The 20,037-nt window shown below is 46.5% G+C and overlaps 1 protein-coding gene across 3 annotated transcripts in view; it reads right to left on the reverse strand.

The window, feature by feature from the left end:
* Positions 1-20,037, reverse strand: part of LOC126528458 (protein NEDD1-like) — a 103,404-nt gene that overhangs the window by 34,779 nt on the left and 48,588 nt on the right. For all 3 annotated transcript variants that reach the window (XM_055069351.2, XM_050176341.3, XM_055069352.2), the window contains 4 exons: positions 16,238-16,282; positions 10,392-10,433; positions 8,675-8,742; positions 676-757 (listed from right to left, as the gene is read on the reverse strand). In XM_055069351.2, the coding sequence (XP_054925326.2) occupies positions 676-757; positions 8,675-8,742; positions 10,392-10,433; positions 16,238-16,282 (237 nt within the window). The remainder of the gene's footprint in view (positions 1-675; positions 758-8,674; positions 8,743-10,391; positions 10,434-16,237; positions 16,283-20,037) is intronic.

The raw sequence follows: 20,037 nt of genomic DNA on the forward strand, positions 1-20,037 counted from the left end.
CCCGAGGCGCATGGTCTTCCCACACGAGTGGGAGGGACTATACTGGCCACATCATTATGTTGAGAACTTATTGCAATGGTAGCCGGCTTAAAAGTTTTGTATCGATCTTCTATAGACAAGCATTGCTCTATTATATTTGTGAAAGCAGGATTTGAATGTTTGACAAGGTGACCATGAATCCAATTTTTTAGAGAGACTAATAATAATACTTAAAACCTTTTGAGCACACACTTGACTTTTTTTGTCTTCTATTTTTTTTTCATGAACACTGCTGTCACTACCGTATATGAAGGTATTAAATTTTGCCATGTAGTACCACAGGAATGTTGTGTCATTTGATGTACTGAATGTCATTACATACAGATAGCATTAAATTTTCATTATTTAGCAGGGGTACTATGTGCCCCCTTTTAGTACAAAATAAACAAAGGTGACCATTCACCAGACACCTTGCAAGGTATTTCAGCAGCTCCAGAAAAAATGCCCACCCAAAGCAACCTTTTTCACCGACATTCCCACTTTTCCCTCAAGAAAGTTGCAAGAAACTGACTGCATAAAAACCCGTACATCTCAGTAGGGCGTTGGCAAACAAAGTTTCCTTATTCAGTTGGACATTGGTAAAGCAGGCGCTGCTGTTCCTTTTTTTTTTGTTTTTGCTTACATGCAAATACTTACGAAAAGATCGACGACGGGGACTGGTGCTCGAGTTCTGTGCAGAAACCCACGATGCATCCAGGATGCGAGATTCTGCCCCCTCCTGCAATAAAAGAAAATTACTATTTTTAGAAAACAAGCAGTAAACTGTTGCTCTTTGGCACCACAAAGCCAGTTAGCGCAATGGAATTGAAGTAACGCCATCCTTCCTTCACTAAGTCATGTCTGCTATGAAAGATAAATGCTACAATGCCCGGTTATAACATAGTTGAAGCAAGGCGTATACATTTGAAACAAAATCTCACAACCTGTGGGCAGCTTGACCTTTTACAGCTGTTGGGGAACCAATGAATGACCATAACAGTCAGAAGTATAATTCACGTGCCTTATATTGAATGTCATTGCATCAAGCCATCTTCTCATGCTTTCTCAAGTTGTACACATGCACTTACACAGGATGCCACTGTGCGGTGTACAAACAAGCATTGGAAGTGTGTGTATTGACTGCATCTCTTGTACTGTAACCTAATAAACTGTACTGTAACCTAATAAACTAAAACTGCCCGCGGGCTTACTTGAGTTCTGATAAGTCCCGCAGACAGAAGCAGTGCTCCTAGGCCCAAATGTGTAAAAGAGGCTGGTGTTGACATTCTCTGTCAATAATGTATCCCATTGTAGTGGCACCAGCCCTCGCCAGCAAAATGATCCGCGCGTCAGGTAGCAGTGCCAGCCCTCGCCAGTGCATACAACGATCCGCGCGTCAGCTAGCGGTGCCAGCGCTCTGGCTATTTACTTCAGACCACGGTGTATGAATACTTACACCGTGCTTCAGAAAATCTGACACCTGTGCATGCTCGCCGGATGGGCGTGCTCTTTCCTTCTCTTTCCCTCACAGCGGCAGTCTGCACCTCCTGCACTGGCCCACCGCAGTACCTTAGAGAGTGAATAAATACACTATAGCAAGAATTTCCCGTCTCTGGGCCCCTTCCTTCGCAAGGGCCCTACTATTGGTGACACGATTTTTCTATGAACCTTATTAACGTAGAACCGCCTTCGTGGCCACTGACGAAGACAGGACACCAACACAAAGCTGCAATGGAGTTGCAGTTCTAGCTTTCACGAATCACCTCCCAGCAGCAGAAATTTCATCACATCATCAACTCAATCCCACCAACAGCTGCAGAAGAGGTAGCGGATATAGTAACCACATTCCGCAACAATCCACCGGCACAGCCCTACAATGACCTCAAGGCAGCCCTGCTCCAAAGAACAGCCAATTCGGGCAGGACGAGGATCCAGCAGTTGCTCTCCACAGAGGAGCTCGGTGACAAACGGCCAAGTCAGCTCTTGTAGCACATGCTACAGCTGCTTGGCACTAGTGCTCAGACCATAGTGCTGTGCTAAGCGAGCTGTTCCTTCAACGCTTGCCATCGCACAAGCAAACGGTGCTGGCCACAGCCACAGCTATGGACCTGACATCTCTGGCTGCGTTAGCTGACAAAGTGATGGAGGTAGCTACACCACACCTCTCTGTTGCCTCCATAAGCACTACCACGCGGTCTGCGCCACCGGCCGCCCGTCGTGGCTCCTCAGCTGCGCCTTCCTGCACCTACCACTGCTGCTCCCATCAAGATAGACCGCCTTTGTGCCCGGCTCAAGCAACTCACCGCGGCAGCTACTCACCCGGAGCCGCCAACATCGACGCTCCTCACCATCTTGCCATCACGGACAGGGTGAACGAAGTGAGTCTGCAGGTCAACGAATGTGCTTTTATCATTCCCACTTCGGCGCCAACGCCCACCACTGTTTCTTGCCATGCATCTGGACAGAGAACTGGCCGACCGACCACTAGCAGCGACGGGCGGTCAGTGCCAAGAAGAAAGTCGCCCCTTTCGCGTCATCGACCGAACCACCATATGAAATTTATCAACACCGGAGCTCAGGTCAGCGTTCTCCCAGGCACTAAAGCAGAAAGTGCTTCCCCTGCAACATCCTATCTGCAAGCAGTGAATGGAACACGCACCCATGTGTACAGGCAACATTCTCCGATGCTCAACCTGGGACTTTAAAGAATCTTCCACTGGGTGTTTTTGGTCGCCGAAGTTAGATCTGCCATCATTGGCGCTGACTTTCTAACCAAACATGGACTTCTCGTTGATGTCAAGAGGAAGTGCCTCCTTGACTACTCTGGGCGACTGCGGCACTACTCTGGGCGACTGCGGCAGATGACGCCTCTAATGCCACAAAGTGTGCCTTGGCCAATGCCACTCTACTCGTCCACCCAAACCCGGACTGTCCGCTTGTGCTCATGACAGACGCTTTCAACACAAAACTTGCAGCTGTTCTTCAGGAACAGGTCAGTGGTGCATGGCAACCTCTCGCCTTCTCAAAACGAATTACTCCTGCACAGACCCGGTCTAGCGTTATCGGCTGCTAGTTTCTCGCTATGTACCTGGCAGTACGTCATTTGAGGGCAGGGTGTTCACCATTTTCACGGATCACAAGGCTCTCACCTATTTAATTAGCCATTCCGCATCTCTATAAACGCCAAGGGAAATGCGACTACTAGCCTCCATTTCCAAATTCATGACGGACATCCGACACATCAGCGGTGTTGACAACAGTCTGGCTGACGCTCTCAGTCGCGTCGACGCCGTCACCCACAGTCGTACGAAAACATCAACGTCGTCCTCGTTTCCCTTTGATCTGCAAGAACTTGCAACAGCACAAGCGACTCGAAGCTGTCACATCTAGGCACAGGGCAAGCATCTCAAGCTCGACACAGTCCCCATTGAAGACTTACCTATTGTATGCAGCACCTCTACAGGTACACCGAGACTCTTTTTGCCCGTGCCTTTCCAGAAGAATATCTTAATTTCTTGCACACCCTTTCACACCCTGGAATCCAGGCTACACAAAAGTTCATCGGATCCCGCTTCGTCTGGTCCCGCATGAACGCAGACATTCACGACTGGGTCCACGCCTGTGCAACATGTCAGCGAGCGAAAGTGCACCGCTACCCTGTTCCCCAAGCCCAACGTTTCCTGTAGCCCAACCAGCGCTTCGCAGTAGCTCACGTCGACATCGTTTGCCCTCTTCCCCCTTGTCAAGGCCACCGCTATTTATTGACACGTGTGCACCGCTTCACCCGATAGCCAGAGGCAACGCTGATTCCCGACATCACAGCAGCTACTGTTGCCGCAGCCTTCGTATCAACTTGGGTGGCTCAGTTCGGCTGTCCTGCAACCATTGTCACAGACCGCGGACGTCAGTTTGAGTTGCTTTTCACCAAGCTCCTCAGGCTGCTCGGAACGGCGCGGCTACCAACTGCTTCTGATCATCCTCAAACAAACGGACTTGTAGAGCATTTCCGTCACCACCTCAAAGCAGCACTCAGAGTGCACGGTCTCCCTTCCAGACGGGTCGAGGCTATTCCTCACGCTATTCAGCATCCACTCCGCATTCAAGGATGACCTTTCGTGCGCCTGCACCGAGTTAGTTTATGGTGCCCCTCTGTCTACCAGCAGACTTCTTTGAACCACAGAAGCTGCTGTCTCTCCCTCACCAAGCGAATATGTCGACAAGCTCCGAGATGTTCTCCGCGATCTCCAACCACAGCCAATGCGATCCTACCCATGCACTGCATACATGACTATGGACCTCAACACAGCGATGCACTTTTTTGCGCACTATGGCCCTGTGTGCAGTCCTCTCCAACCTTATTATACCGGCCCCTTCATGCTCTTGAACGCCATTCTACTTCTGTCATCGACATGAATGGGACAAGAGACAATAGCACTCGAGCGGCTCATGTCAGCCTAAAACGACTGCCCCGTTTCCTCTGTTTCAGCCTCTGAACAGCTGGCGCCCGAAGGCCTTCCTACTCGTCACCAGGCATCCCTGCTCTTTGCGTGCATTGGCACCCCAGCTGTACGTACAGCCTGGAAACACTGTTGGCAAGTGGAGCCATATAGGAGCAACACAGGGGCTCCGAGATCAACGATTGCACTTGTTATGGAGCCCATGTTTGTCGTGCCAATTCACATGCAGAGCTCGGACTGTTTGCCGGTGTTTTTCTTGCCGTACCCGTGTGTTTTTGTATGTGCATGTCATGCACACTGCTGGTGAAAAGTTAAACCTCTATATAACAAAGACGGCACAATCGGCCCTTCACTTCATTATATCAAAATTTTCTGGTAGAGTTGACTTCGGTGACTGACAAAACTGGCTGAATTAAATAAAAGGCAGAGAAAACACCGAAACATGCTGGTGATTCACTAGGCAGTATTTGCCGCAGTACAACACTTAGGCGGTGAAGCATACCAAGCATGGAGGAGGAGGAGGAGGGGGGAGAATACCACTGTTATGGAACATAGCGTGTGTTCCTTAGTTTACGCATGCACATGCACCATCTCTGGTCAAAACAGAAGCACCTAGAGGCCTAAGAAGTTTACCGGCAGGCCTTCAGAGTTTTACAAAGACCCCCCTCTTTTGCTGGCTTTAACCTTCCCTCAACTTATTTTCATCTTACTAACTTCCTTTCCCAAAACACAGATGTTCTTTTCTTGCTTCTCTGTGCATGGCGAGTGCAATAATTAAGGAACACGACACAATTCAGGTATAATTAAAGGCAAAACAATTGCTCAAATCACCACAGCAACGTCAGAAACAGCTCTGAATGGTTGCCAGTAAGCTTACAGGCGCCTAGGTGTTCGTAGTGTCTCTGGTATAATTAACAAATGCGTACTTTGTCCCGTGACGGTGACCCAATTCTATTCTTGGTATACTTCATTGCCTAACATGGCTATATTGAGGCGAAGTTGACCAGCAAACTTCGAATTATCCGGCTAAAACCAATTTCGAGGTTGAGATAATGGGTTTGGGCCCAGAGAAGTGTATGGGAGCCAGTCGGAACCTCCAGTCGATATAGAATTAGCCAAAATATCAACACTTTTATAGAAGTAAGTACAGCTGCCGATAGATTTTATTAGCCGGAAGGGGTGTAAAATTTTCTGAACTATCAGATAATTAGCAAAAAACTAAATTCAATGACAGTAAGGTTGCAGTTTCGCCCGAAAGGCGAAGCACTGATACCAATACCAAAGTGACACAACACTACACAAAGTAAGGTTCATAGTTTTGCTGGCCGTAAAAATCGTAAACATTCGTTTATTAATTAAATTATAGTGAGTATGCCTCACACATGCACAGGCAAACGTGAAAACATCTCACTCGATGACTGTGAACATGACTGCAGGTGTCATGAAGAGCGCAAACAGAGGGAAGTGAATAGTTCTACTGCCTCTCTGAAACTTGATATGCGACCGCCGGCACTATGCACAAGTGAAGATAGCGCACGGCCCCACATGCTTGACCACGCTGCTGCACACCCACCTCCTCCACCTCGCATGCGCAGGAAAGCGGCACACACCAAACCACCATGTTTGTCGGCTAACGCTCACACCCACAGGAGGGGGGCTAGCATGGGGAGGTGTGTAAAGCTCGGCACGTATTTTGCTTGCCAGACGGGATCCCTTGGCATACCGATGCCACAAGGGGTACGCTGCTGCAGAAAGTGCTGTGTCATGAGGAAAAAATGAAATCAGGAAAGGAAGAATTTATGATAACTCAAAGGGAAGCTCCTTACTTTTCAAAGTGAGACCAGGATGCCTTAGAACATGCACTGATAAAGCGAGGTACAACAAGGAATAGGAAGCATGTGCTTGCTGTGGTAAAGCTAGGGAAACATTGGAGCATGCTTTGTTAGAATGTCAAGGTATCTACCGAACGGTCAATTTAGACACCTCTGGCCTCCTTGAAGCCCTTGGGTTCAGTGTGAGCAGGGGAATAGTAAACATGTTCACAATAGAGATTAGTGAGAGGCGATTGGATGATTGGTGGAAGTAGGGAAACGACAAAAAAACAAACGTACAAAATCAAAGTTCGCAATAGGGGGTCAGAAAATTTGGTTGTGCAAGTTCTTTTTTTTCTTCATTTTTAATCTAGGTAGGACATTAGGCAATATAATGACAAGAGCTTGGTGGCACAACCCACCAGGCCATTCCAAATGGAACGCTCGCAGCATCCATCCATCCATCCATCCATGCAGGCAGCTTGTTCGTTTTTCGAGCCTTGAATAGTGAGTAAAGGCTTTGTGGCTCGACGGCCCAGGTGTTGCCGAGCTCTTTTGCTTAGTGGGTAACACCACTGTGGGGGCGAGTGCCACACCTGAAAGCTCACTGCGCACAGGCTAGGGAAATGGCGGAGACCAATGCAGCACTGCTCTCCGACACGTCACATCCACATTAGCTGTGCACCTTTTTCTGGCTTCCTTGTACAAAATATTTTCTTCGATTTTCAAGGTAACTATTTGTTTCTCTTTTTTTCCACGTTTCACAGGAATGGGAATACGGCGGGTGGTCGCCTTCACAGTTCACACAGTGGAGTGTGCTGCAACAGTTGTCATAGGGGTGGTCTTTGCCATCACAATTTACACAGCTGAGTCAACCTCGGCAGCTTTGCAAGCCATGGCCGCATTTCTAGCATTTGAAACACTAACAAGGGTTAGGAATGTAGGGTCGGACATGGATTTTAGTACAACCTGTCTCGAGTGTGTCTGTTAACACACTAGAAGCAAATGTAATGATCAGTTGCTTTGTTGAAATTTCGCTGTCTTGCCCAATTTTCTTTTCTTTTTACCTCAATGACTTTTCGGTCTCGCCAGCCTTCCAATAGTTCTGCTTTGGTTAGTTCTAACAAGTCCACATCTGAGATCTTTCCTCAACCTGTTCAGGGAATTATGTGGGGTCATTATTTGGATGGCAGCAAATGCTCCGAGCTTTGCAAGCTTTTCATGTTGCAGCTTGTCAGAAAACTCAAGGAAGAGGTCGCCACTTGCCATCTTTCTAGCTTTATAGCCTCGTCCAATGGCATCCGTTAGGGATTTAGACAAAAGAAAAGGTGACATAGCTCTTACTGATACTTCAGGTTTATCGCCGTGGACTAGTTAACATCTTACTCATTGGCTTTATTCAACGATCATAAAATTTTGTAAATGCCAGTTGATCCAGTCCTTGATGACCTTTATACAGTTATTAGCTTACTGCCAGGCCTTCGCACTCACTAGACATGATGTCATCTAGGAAATCCAATGCATAGCATTCCACGGTTTACAAGGTTATCGATTTATATTGTAGATGGACAAAGCTCAAGGAGGGTGTAGCCACTTGCCATCTTTCTAGCTTTAAAGCCCGGTCCGATGGTGTCCGTTAGGGATTTAGATAAAAGAAAAGGTGGCATAGCTGTTACTGTGTTTTTTTTCCAGGTTTATCGCTGTGGATAACATGGTATCGTGAAAAAGGTTCTTTGTGTTGAACAAAAAAGTTAAGGAAATCTTCAGTGCGTACACACTGAGCAGCGGTACGATCAGGTAGCAAAGGGAAAGATGCTCTATGCATGTTGGATGTAGTTGCTTCGGCAGTAACAGCAGCCACCCACCATGGAGCCCAACAAGAGGACACTACAAGTTTCACAGAGCAATGACTGGCACACGCCAGCTATGCATCACTGCTATAATCCAATGCACCATACTCAAGGTTGGATATACTGCACCAGGTTAATGCAAGCCGCCTGGTAGAGACAGAAAAAAATGGGAAAGAAAGGAGATGACAGGAAAGAAAAGGTAAGTTGATAGGAAAGCAATAGATTGAGAAAAGGGACAGGAAATGCCAACCACCAGTTCTGCCTGGAGAGTCAGTCCAGAGGTGCCATCTCCATGAAGTCGAGGCCAAAGAGGTGTGTTGCCTCTGCTGAGGGGCCTTAAAGGTCCAAGCACTTGGCATTAGCTCAACCTCCCAAGATCCCCTTCTTCCAGGACACGGCTAGGCACAGTAAGGTCTAATGTACCAAAAGCCTGCTGACACAGATGTCCCTGCGAGCTGCGCACTTTGGTAGAATACCAGACAAATGTGGTGCATGCGTATGCATCATATAAGCTCAAATTACTGTCTTGTTGACTAACCTGGAACACGTCACCAGGTGAGAGAGCCAAGTTGGCAGCATCTTTGGGGCTGGTTGGTAACTTGAGAGCTGCAAGGTATGAATAGCAAAAAATAAAGTATCATCATCACCTTGAATATACTAATAGCATGACAGTCCACAAACACGCACTATTTGAATTGAAATTCAAAATGAAATATTGATCAACGAATGAAACATTCTACTCATCACAAAAAGTAAAGGGATGGCACGAGAAAACGAACAGCATTGTAGCTTGAGTGCGCCTGCAGTCCCATAAATAAACTTGGTGCAAAGGCACAGATTCAAACAAGAGCTTGCACAGTTTCATCCACAGATGAAGAAATGGGAACACTTACTGTAGACAAAATGACAAAACGAAAATCAGAGTCAAAGCACAAAATTAACAGCCAAGCATGAGAGTTCCAAGCTGGGCTTGTTGGTTTACACTCACACGCAGGTAATACTGGGTTTGAATCCTAGTGACGCCGAAAAACCCACCGAATTTTCTAGTGAGCAAGTATGTACCTTGGCCTGGCACTCTGCTACTTTTACGTGTTCTCATCTCAAAAGCGGCTCTACTGATAATTCTAGTTGTGGTTTCTGGGCACCCGTTGTTCAACGGTGGAGGGCCTTTGTGCAGAGCGCATCTGCCGCAGCTGTGGCAGGCTTACCAGAGCTGCTGCCAGGTACAAGCATGTTCCTGGCCATGTGCTCAGCCATTAGGAACCCGAATGCTTGGAAAGGTATTTGTTCCCAACTAGAAGGCGTACCCATCTAATAGGTGCTTTGGGATGCTATATGAGAAATTGCCACCACATGAACAGCCAAGAACCCCTTTTCATGGGTTTTTGTTGTGCCCATAGGTTTTGACAGAATTTGCATAGCACACGCTCCTCTCACAAGACTGTTTACTCCAGAAAAAAGTCGAGTACCAGGCTGGGGGTACACCCATGCCCATTTGCATAACCGGTGGGATAACAGGCGGAAGAGTAAAAAGAATTACCTCATGCTTTGCATAATGAATAGTGGTGTTAGACAAATGTGTCAAGATTTTGACCCTCCTCTGTAGGCAAGTGCCAAGATATGTTCTTTCTTGTCATCAAGTGACTTGCTGTCATTCATTTCAAGAGGTTAATACAGTTGAACAGCATTCTACCAGTCCAGTCACTTTTTCTTTTTTCTCTGCACTCTTTTCTAGTTTTCCTTACGCACAGGAATGTGTGTCTAAATTTCAACTAGCGCAACTTAGTGCCTTAAATAAGTACTGTAACAGTAAAACAAAGCTTGACAAGTGGTTAGGTTGAGATTAAGAAAGGTATGCCAGCCCTTCAAGAGCAAGTCAAAATACCAGGTCAGCTCACTAAAGCTGTTGATCAAGTGCATTCCTCACTCGGTCCTTAGCGGCTGAAGCCAAAGGGACAACAGATAATGAAGCCAAGGAAAGCGTAAGAAAAAAAATGAACCATTTTTAATTGAAACATACACATAATTCAGAAGATAAACTAGGCATTGTGGTACCATTCAGCTCAAGAGTGCCTTGCTTCTTGTTACATTAACAGGACATGCCAAATGCAACAACAAATTTCTTTCCCAGATTCTCTTGCATGAGTAAATACAGTATTGAGGCTCAGCACAGCTGAGTTCGGCTACCGGGCTCTCACCTAGGCAACCTTCATTCACAAAGACAACCGCCTTCTCTTTGTTCAAAATGCACTCACGTTTGCCAGGGTCAAGGTGAATCTGGGTGGTCGGCGCATCACCTTTGCACAGGAAGACAGAACAGTAAAGGGAAATAAATATCTGCAATTGCTTGCAAGTGAAAGCAAGTATTGAGGCATCTTATTTCTAAGTGACGAAATGGACTACCAATGCGCAACTCTCATACACGAACTGCGTTGTTCAGATGCAAGAACATGCATACACACCCTTAGTTAAAACAAAAGCAGCTGCCCATTGCCGCAATCACTCAAGAGGCCACATGACTCATGAATGTGCCACGTGTACAAGCAAGGGGAGGTGCAGTTGCAAAAACAGCTCACGGCACACATGCTCGCACTAGCTCACATGGAACACAGGCACACACTGCTGGCAAAAACATGCCTACAGCAAGTGCCCCAGCACAAAGATGGAGTGCACTTAGTAGAATGATGTGCGGCACGCTAATTGGATGGGATGACTGGCATATGCAGCAGCAGGAACTGTTTACGTCTGCGTTTACAGTATGCTCTGCTCAGACCAGTGTATTAACAATTCGTGTGCATGTGTTGCACATGCACACATGCTGTATGTGCATGTGACCACTTTTCACCATCTAACAAATGTTATCGCTCAGCGCAGGACGCGCCTGCATGTATCAGAAATTTCTCAACCGTTATTGATGTTTCTATCCAATGTCCGTTGACACCGAGACTTGCGTAATCTGATTGTATGCATGACATGAATAGTGTACTTTCTGGAAGACATGCCGGCACCAGCGATTACTCTGGAACATTCCATGACTCACGTATAAAAACAGACACGCTTGACCCGCTGATAAAATTTTTGCCCGCTGTCATTCTTTGAGTGTAGCCTGTTTTTGAGGGCACAGTTCGCCCAATAAAACGCTAGTTTCTTCATTCACAGTTTTGCTGCTTTTTTCACCGTCACTACTATGTGACATTTCGACTGCACGGAGGACAAACTGAAGTGATGCTGACAAACATCGGCGAAGAGTTCAAACACATTAATAAGGGCACAACAATTGCATACATTGAGGAAATTGTAGAAACTAGCAATGCGTTGTCCTCTCGGATTCTGCTGCATCTATCTCAATGACCATAGCTCCCAAACCAGACCGACATAAATCCAAGTTTTCCTATGAGAAAGCAGGAACAGCTCAAAAGTATTTTCCGATGATACAAAGACTACTTTTCTTGGTGAAGAAAAAAGGATGAAACCCTGCATTTCTGCATCAATTATCGTCGACTGAATAAGATCACAAAGACGGAAGTATACCCTCTCCCACGTATAGATGACGCATTGGATCGGCTCTGCAACACTAAGTACTTCTCGTCGATCGATCTCAAGACTGGCTACTGGCCAATAGAAGTCGACGAGAGCGATCACGACAAGAGCGCCTTCATTATGCCAGACGGCCTCCGAGTTCCAAGGTCATGCCATTCGGACTGTGCTCGGCGCTTGCAACGTTCCAGCGTGTCGTGGACATGGTGTTAGCAGGATTGAAGTGTCAGACCTGCCTTGTTTACTTGGATGACGTCCTTGCAGGATATTTCGACAACCACCTTAGGCGGCTTGCGACAGTACTCTAGTAGAGGCCATCAAGTCATCAGGGCTCACTCTGAAGCCGAAAAAGTTTCGCTTCACTTACGACGAGCTTCTATTATCATCAACAAATCTGGAGTCTGCCCTGATCCACAGAAGACAGCTGCCATCGCTAACTTCCCACGGCCCACCGAGAGGAAGGGAGTGTGCAGATTCCTTGGCTTGTGTGCCTATTCCAGATGCTTCAGACGAAATCGCACATCGATATTAAGTGGGAAGCCGAAGCCTTCCAATAGCTCAAAGAGTGCCTGCAGTCACCACCAGTGCTCGCCCACTTCGATGAAGACGCCGACACCGAAATCCACATCAACGCAAGTAGCCTAGGTCTCGGTGCCGTCCTAGTCCAAGTGAAAGACGAATTTGAAAGGGTCATTACTTGCGCCAGTCGTGCACTGTCACAACTGGAAGCCAATTATTCTACGACGGTAAGGAATACCTTGCCATCATTTAAGCTACCATGAAGTTCTGCCCTTATCTTTAGGGTAGGCTCTTTAAAGTCGTAAGCGACCACCACAGCTTGTGTTGGCTGGCAAACTTAAAGGATCAGGATGCCTCTTGCAATGGAGTCTGCAACTCCAGGAATTTGACATAACTGTTGTCTACAAATCCAGATGGAAGCACTCTGATGCCGACTGCCTATCACATGCCCCCATTGACCCGGCACCGCAAGACGAGGACAATGACGATGCCTTCCTAGGAACGATAAGCACAGAAGACTTCACTGAACAGCAACGAGCAGGCCTGGAGCTAAAAACCCAGTTGAGTATTTGGAAGGCAACATTGATGTCCCTAGGGCACTGATGTCCTTGCAAGAAAGAACTTCTCCCCAGTCTGTGCAAACTTCCTTCTTGTGCCAGCAACACTCTGGTCAGAAGTCCTGCACACCCTGCACAACGATAAGACAGCCGGACACTTCTAGTTTTCTTGTACGCTCGCAAAAATACAACGCAAGTACTATTGGCTGCGCCTGACCGCCAACGTCACCCGTTACGTCAAGACATGTCGAGACTGCCAGAGACGCAAGATACTACCGTCAAGGCCAGCAGTATTACTACAGCCAATCAAGCCTCCTTGCCAACCATTTCAGCAGATAGAGATGTATTTGTTGGAGGCCTTTCCGACCTCAACATTTGGAAATAAGGGGATCATCATGGCTACCGACTACCTTACCTGCTATGCCGAAACGAAAGCTCTGCCTAGAGGCAGCGCGGCATATGTCACTAAATTCTTTGTTGAGAACATCCTGCTGCGACATGATGCCCCAGAAGTCCTCATCACCGACAGAGAAGTGGCCTTCGCTGCGGAGCTCACCCAAGCCATTTTGCAATACAGCTTGAGCAAGCCACAGGAGGACTACTGCTTACCATCCGCAAACGAATAGTCTTATGGAGTGGCTGAAGAAGGCCCTCACCGACATGCTTGCAATGTACGTTAACATCGAGCACAAGACGTGGGATGCCGTCCTGCCGTACGTAACGTTCGCTTACAACACGGCGGTGCAAGAAACAACGCAGATCGCGCCATTTAAGCCGGTTTACGGCAGGACCCCGCGCCTGTATGTATCGGAAGTTTCTCAAATGTTATCAATGGTTCTATAGGCTGTCTGTTGTCACCGAACGTTGCGTGATCTGCTTGTATGCGTGACGTGAATGGTGTGGTACTTACTGGAAGACATGCAGGCACCAGCGATTACTCTGGAACATTCAATTACTCATGTATAAAAGCTGAGGCGCTTGACCCGTGATCACATTTTCGACGATCAACAACTATGTTCGCCACTACCGTTGTACTTTGAGTGTTGCCCGTTTTTGAGGGCACAGGCTGGCCCAATAAAACACTAGTTTCTTAATTCGCAGTGTTGCTCCATTCTTCACCGTCACTACTATGTAACAACATACACTGTCCACTCTGCTTCTGTACATGCTCCCTCTATGAAGTTTAAAGGGACACTTCGCATTGCCTGTTCTCTATCACACGCATGGTCATGCAAAAGAGATTGAACCACTTTACACTTCTAAAAAATATGAACGGCCTTATAGAGCATTTAAGACAACATTTACTGTGGTGTCGCATGTCTTTCTTTTTGTTGATAAAGAAAATAAACAAAATCTGGGGCCAAAATGCGAACATGCCAAAACCACTTTATTATAGTGTTTATCCAAATCTAACATGCATCTTTTTTATAGAAAATGGGTCAGAAAATCATCTCTGTTACGGTCGGATACCAAACCAAAACCACATCCTAAGCATTAACAACAGCCTACCATCATAGGCGTCAAGACGCAGTGTCATCGCCATCACAAGATGGCGACAGAGCAAATTTTCATGAAGGTAGCAGTGGGTTAATTTTGTGCTCGACTACCATCTGGAGTGGTATTTCCAGTCAATTACTTTGGGAGACCCTTTCAGTTTTATGAGATTTCATGTGACTTGGCACCTGATAGGTTGGCATATAAAGTCTGCAGTGTCACATAAAATCTCAAAAAGTGATCGTAGTAGCATCTATAAAAGAGTTCACTCAAAAATACTGCCGCCATGTTTGGCACCTTTGGCCAAGATGTGCAAATGGCAAAAAGTGCACATCACTTATATTATGAAAGCTCACTAAAAAAAAATCCATTTTTTGTGAAGGTAAATTTTCTTTTATAAATCGGGGGCACGTTACATTAAGGTGCACTACTGTTTACTGCAGTCCAGTGAAAAATTGGGTGCACATTCAATTCGGGGGCGCGATAGATGTGCATACACAAGGCACGCCATAGTCTAGAACACCAGATTAATTTTGATCGCCTGGGTTTCTCTAAAATGGACCTGAACCTAAGTGCACAAGTGTTCTCACATTTTGCCCCATGAAATTTGACTGCCACTTGTGGTATTGAGCCAGCCATAGCCACTGGGCTACCAGCGCAGGTACTGTGTTGGTGGCACCTCAAGGGGCACGAGTTCCCACAACTTTCATAACCAAATTTGTGGATGTTGATTAGTGCACACCAATTTTTAACATGTGGTCAACTTGCGTTCCCGTCAGGTAGACACTGAGGTTTCAACCACCAAAAGTTGACGACCGAGGCCTCGCCCTCAACTACCGTTGCTTCAATATACCAGGAGGGCAGCCAAATGTACGTCAAAAGAAATTTTACCAATTTTAGCAGCACTGCAGAACAAAGAGCGCACAAAGATTAAAGAACCTGTTTTGCTTTTATCTTAGGCTACACCCAGTGTCATAAAATGCTGTCAATTGTAATTCAATGCAAATCAAACATGCTTCCAAATTAATATTCGCTGAACATTTATGAATGCCTCTTGAGGCCTTCGAATATGGTCGAATGTGAAAAGCACACTGAACTAACCACCATCAAATTAACGAAACTTGACTGTACTAACAGGTTTATACTTACTCTTTATTACACCCTTTGCTACTAGTCTGCCATTTTTTTTTTTCCAGATCCCACAGCAACCTTTGGGATACGAGACGCATCACTGCAAAAGGCTCCGAATTCTGAATCCACCAGGTTCAACATACGTTGAAATCATGGCACGTGTAGCATTTCCGTCTTCCACCCAGCTTTAGGTGTGGCCACTGTCACCAGAAAACGACTGCACAAGAGTGCAAAGTCGGACTACTTGGTTGAACAACATTACCAGAATAACAGTACAGCAACAGGATCAATGAAGGACAAAACAACAAAGGCCCCGTGTCGTCACGTTGTGAATTGAAACGCAATGGCTGTGGCATCTGCATTATTCCATGGTTTCCTAGAACTTCAGTTGTCCAGAAAAAAAAAAGAAAAAAAAAAAAGAAGGATAGATGACCGGAGTGGAAAAATGTAGTGCGTGGTGCACACAGATAGCGGACGTGCCACTTTCCTAGGTATGTGGCATGGGGGAGGCAGACAACTGCTGTCAGAGGCAATAAAAATGTTCAAGCATAATCCTAACCATATAAGGAGACTACAATTCAAAAGCAAAGATAAAAATAATTCTGAATGGAAAGCTTCAATATGGCCTTACCGTAATCAACAAAAAGTGAAAAGTGGAAATGGCCTGGCAATCTCGTTATCCATGTGTTTGCAAGCTGCAGTGTCAAGCGGACTAATTTCTCTGCTCCAGTCACAATTGCTAATCTCTTTCCCAGATGACCTGTCCCCCTTTTCCAAACTCAAGAAAATGTTTGTATAAGCAGAGTTCACTGGAAATGATAAAAAGTGCATGCCAAACCACAAGTTTTTTCTTGACCACTCACCATTTGGTGTCGAAGCCATCACAAGATCACCAGCAGCCTCCGCATCTGAAAGAGTGGCACAGGAAAGCTGCGTCACAGCTTGCATGCTTATTACTGTTGAACAAAAAACAGCAGAAAATCCTTTGCAGATGTATGCTAATCACAGCAGTATATACATCGTGGACAGTGAAGCAGTATACCCGAGTTCTCACAGCCTTCGAAAGCACAAGAGCTGTTTGCTGGCTGTTATGATCCATCACCAACGATGCCTGCACATTCTCACCAACACCCTGGTCATACAGCTGCTTCAAGAATCCCAAACAGACTGCTATGCTGGCTGCCCTTTGCCACTGCAGCCGTAAAAGCTCCCAGCTGACCAACATGGCACCAGTAAAGCATGTCGCATGGAAGAAAAATAACACTAGTAGCTAAAGAAAAGCACAAAGACAGTGTATTTGTGCGAGGTAAACGCAAGGTAACCTATTTTATAACCATTGATAATCAAATTTCGAAGCAAAACTTCAAGGTTATGACACAGTTGCGTTATTGATACTAAGCACACCGCTGCATGCCAGCCTTCATTTGATGAGAAAAACTGCCATTAAGAGCTTTGCTGTAAACTGTAGAATCCAAGCAAAAAAACCATGAGCAGAGTCTTGAATATCCTAGCAGGTTCATGTGACCACTAGTAAAGTACATATGAAAGACAGCATCAGCTGTTGAATGGTACTCTCCCCAACTCCCAGCTAGTATCTCCAGCAAACCGACACGACAGTTAAAAGATATTTTCTTGAATTAAATGAAGCTTGTGAGGTCTTAAGCGTGCTCTTGGGACAAAGGAACATCAAAGACGGTAATGGAAGCAAACAAAAGGGCACTTATTGCATCTTCTATTAACCAATGCCAGCTAGCCAAACTACAACTAATGGAACATGCCGATGGGTGCTGATGAATCAATGAGTGGGAGGAAGAACAAACTTTATTCAGTAAAAGAAATTGAAAATGCAGTAAGGCTTCTTGTTACTTGCACTAGCGGGGGAGGGGTCTAGGCCAAGACTCCTGCAGCCTCGACTCCTGCGGCTGTGCTGTGCTGGACGACACGGCCTCCCACCGTTCGTGCATGAGGTTGGTAATTGGAGGTGTGTCTGCTGTGTAGGGACATGCCCAAGTGGTGCGGTATAATGAGGCATATTCTTTGCAGTGCGGACATTTGTAAGAGTAAAGTATAGGGCGTATGGCATGGTAAAGACCGAAGTGTGGACATGAGCGTTCGAAGCTGTGACCATACCACGGCCTCTTCCGGCGTGAGAGACTTGTGTAGAGATGGGTAGGTTCGTCGCACGAGTCTGTAGTGTTCTTTTATGGTGCTGTATTGTAGTGGTATGGATTCCACTTTGTAGTAATATGACCATGCGATGCCCAGAAAGCACGGGCCCTAGCTACAGCATAGGTACACATTTTCGCAAAGGGACTTGTGTCCAGGGGTCCATAGTGGGCGCTTCTGATTATCCTTCCCTGGCAGTCCCAGATCACTACCGAGGTGATCTGGGACTGCCAATGAGCATTGTGTTTGCAGCATCTCTGGCTGTCCTAGACAGTTGGGGACAACGAATCAAAGAGGCCCACTATGTTCATGCCCAGAAGGGCGTGCCAAGAGGTTCGAATTGTATGTATGGCGAGGTTGCTAGACTGGACAGCTCAGTTTCTGTAGGACTCGGCGGACCGGCATGGTAAAAGCCAGTAGTTCCCTCTGACTGATGACATGTGCTTCAACAATTTTCCATGCGCTGTTATGGATACCCAGAGCCTCTAGGCAAAGGGTGGCCATATGTGGAGAGAGTCCTAAGGCCTGTTTGTAAGGTTTCTTAATAAGGACGGCGATATTGTTAGACTACCATGGGGTGAGTGAGAGGTAGGGTGTTGCATAGGCCACTCAGCTGATAAGGCCATGGATGAGCTGAAACACATCTGCTTCCTTGAGGCCGATGTGTCGAGACGTCACTCTACCGACCATGCTTATGTCTTGAGGAACTGTGTGTGAGATGATAAATGGTGGTGACACCTCCTTTGCCTTGTTGTAGGCGAAGACCTAGAATGCAGATATTGTTGATGGTGGGGACTGGTCAGTTCTTAAAGGGGCCCTGAACCACCTCTTAGGCTTGATGAAAAACCATCCCGCAGATAGCATACACTGCAGCGAACATATCAGCCAAGTTGTGCACTTGTGCGCAGCGTGTGGAGCTCGCAAGCCAAGCACGTCGTCACCTTTCATTCAAATGCTCTTTTCAACAGAAGCCTGCTCCCCACTCCCTTCTGGATGCTCATATTGTAATAATATAGCATATTCCTATACGCATCTGCTATTGGCCAATTGCTGACATCAATCAAGAAAGGTGTTTGGCTCAGTGCGCTTCTTCCTAGTGTTATTGTGTATATTGACGAAGTTTTAACAAACAGGCGGAAATAAGTGAGAACCTGCTTTCGAATTTCGATAAGAATTACGTACTTCCAGAAGAAACCGATATATATGTCTATCCATGCTCAGCCACAGCCGCCCACAAGGAATTAAATTCTGGCCATCCTGCTTAGTAGTGACGTAGCCGTCGGGTCTCACTAATTTAGACTAGTTTTGAATGCTCAACAAGCCTCAAAACATGCGAAACTTAAGGTCAGGCCACACACGCTTGCTAGTGTGCACTTAATCTTGGCCACTCCTCAGATGCCTTCGCAGACTTTGCTTCGTAGTGAACTTTAGGTAGTGCTTCAGAATGCACAAATTGGATTAGACTTATCCATTGGTCAAGCTACTATCCAACTACTATCCATTGTGCAGGACAAAGCCAGTCCACACCACGTAGCATGACCAGAATAGAGCATATAAGCATGAGCATGCACTCAAGCCCTGTTGTGCACAAAGCAAATGCTGTGCATACGCACTACACTTGCATGTAGCTGTAGTGTGCTATGTAGCGAAGATACCGCAGCTACTGCAGCGTGCCGCGAGGAGTCCAGTGGGTGAGCACACTGCTGCTCCCTGAGGACAACCGCACCTGTATATCTCAATATAACGAAGTCAGTAAAATCAGCCATTTGCTTTGTTCTGTTGAAATTTCGTTTTATTGAAATTCAACCTTTCATGCAAATAAGCACAGTTGCCGATCGATTTTCCTTACAAGGAAAGGGGCCACAGAATTTTCCGAATTATCGGGCAATTCAAAAAGGAAAGTGAATGAGAGAACAATTTATTGTTATGAGTTTGGGAGTCATCGACAAATGATAGTTTCGTGCCACACGGACAATATCTTCACATCAGCAGTACGAATTAAGCGAAGCCAGCCACGCTTTCACATACACTCCGTCCCCACAGCTGATAGCATTGCCCACATTGGGAGAATGCTACCACGAAAAGCACCGGCAGCGGGGAGCGAATGCTTCATTTGCCTCTCGCTCCAACGAGTTACCGAAACTCGAGATTAGGCAACCTCCTATACTAAAAGCACAATAAGACAGCTTACACGGAGCCACGCCATCTTGGCGCACCCACTCTTTGCACATGTGGCAGATAACCTCTAAATCAGCATGGGCGGCTGCATATGCACTCACAACCATGCATATCCTTGGGCCGAGACACACACCAACTTACCCCCCACTCCGCCCACCCCTTCGTGTGTGCTTGATCACGTTACCTCTCTTTCCCTTTGCTTGCGCACGAAGGTGGCACTCATGAAGCCACCATCTTTCTTGCCTCACCCTTGCACACTTTCACTCGTACCTAAAGCACACAGTGCGCGTGGCACGATAGGATCTTATTGCACTTGGAC

This window comes from Dermacentor andersoni, chromosome 9 (genome assembly GCF_023375885.2).
Source record: "Dermacentor andersoni chromosome 9, qqDerAnde1_hic_scaffold, whole genome shotgun sequence".
Lineage (NCBI taxonomy): Eukaryota > Metazoa > Arthropoda > Arachnida > Ixodida > Ixodidae > Dermacentor > Dermacentor andersoni.